This window comes from Aricia agestis, chromosome 11, assembly GCF_905147365.1.
Source record: "Aricia agestis chromosome 11, ilAriAges1.1, whole genome shotgun sequence".
In the NCBI taxonomy this organism is placed as follows: domain Eukaryota; kingdom Metazoa; phylum Arthropoda; class Insecta; order Lepidoptera; family Lycaenidae; genus Aricia; species Aricia agestis.
In genome coordinates, this window is record NC_056416.1 from 14,436,671 (window position 1) to 14,444,429 (window position 7,759).

Genomic DNA, 7,759 nt, shown 5'->3' on the forward strand with positions numbered 1-7,759 from the left:
TGCAGACCGACTCCTTTGTTATGTCCTAGTAAGTAGGACATAACATTACACGCTTTTGACGCTTATACACCGATATAAGGCTCTCTCCAGTCTGGAGTACCTCAATGGTCTAACCTAAGTCGAGAAAAAAATTATTGCCTTTGGTGAACTGTCATTTGTCAATAGTGACATTTGTCAAAGCACGTCATTCATCATTCATGTGTTATTCATTTTTATTGACATAAAATTAGAATGTTTTATTTTTGTATCATATTTTAATTATGTTCTAAGTTGTTTTTCCATCTAATGTTGTGCTTTTATAGGTTTTACTCGATATCGGTCTTCCAACAAAATATACACAATGATGATATCACGGTCAAAACACCGCTCGTCGGTAGAGATATGCTCCGATTGCGGAGCCTCAGGTCAATATTATCTGTGAATATTATATCAACTTTAGTGCCACATTAATTAGGAACCTTAATTAGTGAGACTGTTATGATTCCAGATCCATCTTGGGCGTCTATAAATAGAGGTTTGCTTTTATGTGCCGAGTGCTGCAGTGTACACAGAAGTATGGGCAGGCACATATCTCACGTTAAATCCCTAAGGCAGGGATCCTGGCCTCCTTCACTGTTAGCTGTAAGTACAGAGCTTAATAATTTTAATTATCAAGCCAATGGCTTATACACGGTTAATAATTTTGCTAAATTGCAGATGGTGCAGGCCCTGACTGCACAGAATGTAAACAGTATTTGGGAATACTCTTTATTAGATGCTACATCCCATAAACATTTGCGGAAGAAACCACAACCTAAAGACCCATTACAGTAAGTCTTAATTACTCGGTAAACAATAGAAATGTATAGTCTGATTTTTAGTGATTCAAAAAACTAGCTTCAAATACAACTATCTTGTAAGCTTATGAGGTAAATTTATTCTACTTTCTATTACAACTTATTTTATATTTTAGCCCCGTAAAATCAGAGTTTATCCTAGCAAAGCATTTGAGGCTGACTTATGTCCTACGAGCGAGAAGAGATGAGCCCGCCAGTGAATTGGGCAGACAACTACACAGTGCGGTCCGAAGCTTCTCTCTTGATACCGCAATGAGGCTACTGGCTCAAGGAGCTGACCCCAATTACTACAATCCAGTTAGTAAATCAGCTGTTATATTAATCCTAAAATGTTTACAGTACTCCAAAATTAATAATGCACATGAATAATGCGAGTAAATAATGGCCATGTTACAAAAGCTACAGGAATATCACAATGAACTTTGACTAATACATGTATCTTAAATGCAATTCAATTAGAAAATGCAATACAGTCGCTCTGGAAATACAATCATTGCCGAAACTTTGGGAGCACTGTAAATATATGCAACAAAGTGTCTTCAAAAAAGTCTTTTTTTAAAAACTAAACAATGTAATTTTATATTCATTCTATACTTAAAAAAAATTGACTATAATATTAACTTCCACAATTTTAATCTTTATTATTATCTTTAAACTTGTAAGATTTCTGAATAAAATAAAAAATAATAATGTAAAATGATACTTACATATAATATATTATTATTTTTTATTAGGAAAAAGGCAGCACATGTTTACATGTAGCATGTAGAGCGGGTCAGCCTGCCCAAGCTGAGCTGCTGGTGGCATGGGGAGCCGACCCCACTGCAAAGGACAGCAGTGGAAACACACCAGCAGAGTGTGCTAGGTACAATAAGTTCATTTATAACAAATACTTTATCGTTGTTGCGCCTATTTTATTGAACTATTTTATTGAATGATTGATGGATTTATCAATAAATTAAAGGTCTTATTTCTTACATAACAACTAATTAGATTTGCCACCATACTGCATTTTTTAAGTCCAACCATCATTAAATAAAATAGTTTATTGTTTACCCCTGAAAATTTTACTAAAAACACATACAGGATTTGACAGACGCAAACAGAAATACTTTAAAATTTTTGTTAATACATAGTATGAATTTTGGTGAAAGTAAAATACTTTATTTAAAGTATTTTAAAGATTATTTATGCATCAATCAACTAACAAAATTTTGTTATTACAGACAAGGTGGACATACAGAACTAGCTGAACGAATGGTGGAGTTGGTGTATGAAGCGACAGACCGTCTGATCCACTTTCTGAGTGGGGAGAAGCCCGACCATGCTTCAGGGAGGCACTACATCATACCACGCACACATGACACCCATGAGATGACAGATGTTGCCAAAGCAGCCAGAGGCAAGCTACAATTAGTAAGTGTATTAGGGCATTACATTGAAATTTTTGAAAGACATTAATTTATGTGTTTCTTAATAAGAAATATTTTTGCAGCTTCCAAATCACCTATTTGAGGAGTTGGTGATGGACATCTATGATGAGGTGGATCGACGCGAAACAGAAGCAAGTTAGTAAACATAAGCTATAAAAAATGTAATGTCTAGAAGTAGTTTTACACATTATTCATCATAACGAAACATTTTTACAGTTCTTAAAAAAACAATTACAAATGTGTCTGTGCTCTGTCTTTTACCTTTTGATCCTTAAAGCATCTGAATAGATTTTGAAATTGGCCAGGAAACATTTACTTACGCGCGATAAACGATTTTCCGCGGGATTGCGAACAACATCTTGTTAGTTAAATGTCTTACATACCTACCTAACATTTATTCTTCAACTGCATTATTATTCGCATTTTACTAACACTTATATTATTTACAGTCTGGCAGACGAGTGCAGTGGGTTTAGAGCGAGTGGGCGTGGCGTTTCTGCCGGTGAACCCCGCGCTGTCGGCGCCGCGCAACCAGGGCAGGCAGAAGTTGGCGCGGCTGCTGGCGCCCGAGTTGGCCGCGCTCGCTCGCGACGTGCTGCTCGATGCGGCGCGACGCCAGCGCCTCGCTGAGCTGCGCCCACGCGGTAAGTGCACACAGCATACGGAAACAGACCTTTCTCTTGCCTGTCTTTCTCCCGACTTTATATTTACTTTTGGAGATTATTATTTGGCAATTCGCTTTACCAGTTCGTTCGTTCTTTTGTTAGAAAAATATCGATACCTACCTCATACCCACCAATTAAAAGCACTATTAAACTAGTCGGAAATTCACCATTGCATTGCGTTATTAAGTACTAGCTGTGCCCCGCGGTATAACCCGCGGTTTATTAGGGAAAATAAATTTTGATATTTTCCCATACTACAAAGTATCGGAAAATATCACCATACTCCTAAGTAACTCCATGCCAAATTTTATTAAAATCGCCCCAGCCGTTTAGAAGTGAAGAAGTAACAAACATACAAAGCCACAAACTTTAGGGTTTATAATATTAGTGTGATTACTTGCGTTGCCTACCATAGGCCATGGCCTATCTGCCTATACATCCAAAGCTGCTTGCAGGTCTGCTGAACCCAGCGGCGGGTGCGCTGAAGCACATCTCGCAGGTGTCGGACGACGAGCCGCTGTACGACTCCGTGGCGTCTGACGACGACTACGCCTCGCTCGCGCCCGTTGACCTCAACGTGAGTACTAATCACGTGACACTTTTATTCTATCAAAAGATCTAATATTCTATGCATTTTCGCAATAAACTGAAATTTGCCATTTTGTGGCTTACAATAGTCTACCTAGAAGCAGTCTAAGTATAGCTTAAATCTTAATAGTAGACACTTTCAAGGGCGTCGCCAGGGGGGGGCAGGGAGGGGCAGCTGCCCCCCCCCTAGAGATTCTGAAAAAGTTGCCAAAATTAAATATAATGCAAACAACGACCACTATAATATTAAAATTTGGTAATAGATTGAAGGCTCGTAGTACAAGTGAAAAGCTTCATGTGCTGTCGACTTTACCTACAATTCATACCTACTTTTCTCATATGAAGAGAATGAGAAAAATATGAACTGTTGTAGGTAAAGTAAACTTGCCCCCCCCTGCGCCATCGGCTGGCGACGCCCTTGGACACTTTCTATCTTGTTAGCATGGGGTCTTAAATATGAGTATTCTCATGAGAAACCAAGGTGGACAGACACGTATGGTCCATAAACCTTAAATTAATTTATGCTGTCGAGACAATTTATAATCATTTGTAAGTAATTTGAAATTCAAACATAAATACTAGTATTAGTGTATTCAGAGAAAATAAACATATTTTTTTTACCATTCACCATGTTGTACGTGTGTTAGAGAGCCATTTATACGTGGGAGAGCCATGCTTCGGCACGAATGGGCCGGCTCGACCGGAGAAATACCACGTTCTCACAGAAAACCGGCGTGAAACAGCGCTTGCGCTGTGTTTCGCCGAGTGAGTGAGTTTACCGAAGGCCCAATCCCCTACCCTATTCCCTTCCTTACCCTCCCCTATTCCCTTCCCTACCCTCCCCTATTCCCTTCCCTTCCCTTCTCTACCCTCCCCTATTCCCTTCCCTTTCCTTCCTTACCCTCCCCTATTACCCTGTTCCCTCTTAAAAGGCCGGCAACGCACATGCAGCTCTTCTGATGGTGCGAGTGTCCATGGGCGACGGAAGTTGCTTTCCATCAGGTGACCCGTTTGCTCGTTTGCCCCCTTTATTTCATAAAAATAAAAAAATGTTGATTTTCTAATAGTAAATATTGTTATGCTTGTAATGAAGTAATATATGTGTTATAATGTTAGCAGCAACTGCAACTGACAAGCCTCGATCTGAACACGACAGACGCTCCGCCAACAGAACATTCCACCAGCGTACAAACTCAAGACGCACCCCCAACCACAGACGAGATCGAGACGCTGAGAAAGGAGCTGGACAGCCGGAACTCCACCATCAACGAGCTCAAGAACCAGCTGAAGAGCTTGCAGACCATCGTGGAGCAGCTGACCAAAGAGAACAGCGTGCTGAAGACCAGCAGTGTGGACGACGAGCACAGCGTCGCGTCACACACGTCTGACAGCGCCGACCTCGACCTGTCGCCCGACCGCGAGCCCCCCGCGCCCGCCCCCGCCGCGGCCCCGCCCACCCCGCGCGCTCCCCAGCGCCCGGTCAGTATGTTTGAGGCTAGAGAGGGACCAAAGAATAACTGGCAGGTTACTAAACACCAGGTACTAATCATTAATTACACTAATTTACTCGTAGCGGTGATTGTTTTGTTTTTTGTAATATAATTTTGGTAATGTCAATATGTTTCAGCTATTTTTTTCTTCTACGACAAAAAAACAATCACTGTTACCCTATACAATTTTTTAAAGTAGACTAACAGATTAGAAATTATTAAAATGGTGAAGTAGAGACTGTTGGGTATTAGAATTGAAAGCCTTTTACGATAGTAGTAACTAGTAATTAGTAAATGACCCCCATTGAATATTGATTACAACTACTCGAAGCTGATAGTATATTTCAAGCAGATCATAATCCTGCAGTGAGACTACTGTTTTAACCGTTTGCTCATAGACGTAACGTATACTGAGCCCGATATCGTTGCAGCTGACGACTATCCCCGTGCTGGAGCGGTCGCTGACGCAGAGCGTCCTAGAGGGCGGGGCGCGTGGCGGAGGGGGCGGTGGGGCGGGCGGAGCCGCAGCGGGCGGCGAGGGCGGGGCGGAGGCGGGCGAGGTGCAGGTGCGCGCAGAGGCCGTGACCCGCTGCATCCAGGAGCTGTGGGCGTGCGCCCGCACCTCCCGCGCCCGCCTGCCCGACTGCGCCGCCAACATCGAGCGCGCGGTGGACGCGCTGCTGGCGCTGTTCCCGCCGAGCGGCACCGACGCCGGCCTGCAGCACGTGCTGGATGAGCTGCGCGCGGCGGGCGACGCGGCGGCGGCGGCGTGCGGCTCGCGGGCGCCCATCGAGCGCGTGCGCGCCTCCGCCTACGACCTGGCCAAGGCGGTGAAGCTGCTGTTGACGCGGTACCCGCCCCCCTAGCGGCCCGCGCGCGCGCCGCCGCCCCGTGCCCGCCGCGTCGCCCGCCCCGCCCCTCGCACCGCCCCCCGCGCGCCGCTCGAGGTGCTGTGCGAGGTGACGCAGTGGGCCAGCTCGCAGGCCCTGCTCGCCGACTACTACTGACTGTTTTAGAAAACATTGTATTGGAAAGTGTCATCGTTGTGTACTAGTAGTTAGTATGGTAACTTCAATAGTGTTCGTCTCCAGTGTATGGACGGAGTATTATATACTTTATTTCGAGCATTTAGTGTATGAATTTTGAAAAATGTTACTACTCTTTGATGTAATTCCGTTTTGTGTAGGTCTATACCACGAGTATGAAAGTTTTGAACCCGTTTTTATATTCCTATGTAAGTGAGATGTAACATAATTAACTATTTCTATCACAACCCACAACTTTATTCATTAGAATAGGCAAGATAAATAATATAGGTGAATAGTTAAAATATATAGCTTTATATTTTTTATAACTACTGCTAGATAGTAAAACACTATTATTTACATATTTACTGTGGCTTTAACTGGGCTCGCGTGGGGGGGACTTGCGGCTTTTGTCACAATGTTATCGTGTTATATTATGATGATAAGCTAAGGTGTGGCTTTTCCGATGACCTGTCAGCGTTGACTGCCGTGGTCCGTGGTGTAGCTTCGTCACAAGTAGATAATTTATGTAAATGTATCTCGCGTAGGCTAGAATAATTTTTCAATAATTACAAAAATATTTTGCGATCGCTTTTACCCACGTAGCGGCAAAATTTGTATTAGGTAATATAATAATATTATTTATCATATGACTTAATTAAAGACTCTAGGCTTTCTTGAACAAAATTTTAAACCGAAAGTCTGGAGTGTGAGCTCAATAAATTATGTTTGTTGTATGACGACTGATGAGTTAAATGTCATTATCAGCAGCAAAGGATCAACAGTTGATTTTGTGTGTTCCTACGAAAGTAATGGTTGTGTTTCAATTTGTTTAACGAGTGTTCTGTTGTGAAACTAAATATTTTCCGTTTTACTGTATTATTATTAGAATACTTAACATAAAATTAACATTTTTATACGATATGTTATAGAAAATATTAGATGTCGCTCATGTATTTAAATTAAATAATAATATCGTCGTTAAGTTTTAGGACGAGACTGTAGTAGGAACTACGTCGGTGAATATATCACCCAGCATTTTGATGTGCCATAATTCATAAATATATAGAAAGCTGAGCTTCAAATTGCTAATTTCAGTGTGAAAAAACTTTTTGTTGAAAGTTATTTGATCAGATTTTCTTTCTTTGACTTCTTTCGTTCAGAGTTATTCGATCTTGGAGCTTGTATGAGTGATCCTTATGTCATGAGTATAATCATCCAAGACTCCTGTCGCGGAGCGCTTTTCTTGTGTCTGTCGTTTTAGTTTTTTTTCCAACAGCAATGGTTATAGGTGTGCTGATCTACCTCTAGCCGAAACTTCGGGGATAATTTAAGTGCTCCGTGACAAAATTCGTAAACAAAACGGCCCCCGTCGGCCATTGCGAGAGCAATGCGATAGCAATTATTGCGCGATAATTGCTCCAAAATCGCAATTTCGTATCACGTATCAGCCAAAATTTTTGATCGCTATTTTTACGTGATAAGGTAGGGGTATCTGAGGAAGAATAACTATGAACGTACCATGACTATCAATTATAAAAATGTTCACTGCCGTAGGTAACTTGGTGTCTGCAGTAAACTTGATAAAATCGTGCCTGACAATGTTAGTTACTCCCAAATGTTTAGAGTAGACTAGTTAGAGTATATTATATCAGTTGTAGATTTTATACGTCGTTCCCTAATCCTGTTGGTAGTATGTGTTAATGTATGTAGTTGTGCCGG

General features: G+C 41.8%; 1 protein-coding gene across 1 annotated transcript; it reads left to right on the top strand.

Moving 5' to 3' along the window:
* The first annotated feature begins 233 nt into the window (after window positions 1-233).
* Window positions 234-5,878, top strand: LOC121731882 (ARF GTPase-activating protein GIT2). The gene is made up of 11 exons (XM_042121558.1): window positions 234-404; window positions 488-621; window positions 697-809; window positions 953-1,133; window positions 1,571-1,701; window positions 2,063-2,252; window positions 2,332-2,404; window positions 2,719-2,913; window positions 3,390-3,511; window positions 4,639-5,061; window positions 5,444-5,878. The coding sequence occupies exons 1-11, from the start codon at window positions 341-343 to the stop codon at window positions 5,876-5,878; spliced, it is 2,061 nt and encodes a 686-aa protein (XP_041977492.1). The 5' UTR covers window positions 234-340.
* The last annotated feature ends 1,881 nt before the right edge of the window (window positions 5,879-7,759 follow it).

Coding starts and splice junctions, on each gene's coding strand:
- LOC121731882 (XM_042121558.1), top strand. CDS start 341: ATGATGATATCACGGTCAAAACACCGCTCGTCGGTAGAGATATGCTCC. Junction 622..696: donor GGCCTCCTTCACTGTTAGCT/GTAAGTACAGAG, acceptor GCTAAATTGCAG/ATGGTGCAGGCCCTGACTGC. Junction 1,134..1,570: donor ACCCCAATTACTACAATCCA/GTTAGTAAATCA, acceptor ATTTTTTATTAG/GAAAAAGGCAGCACATGTTT.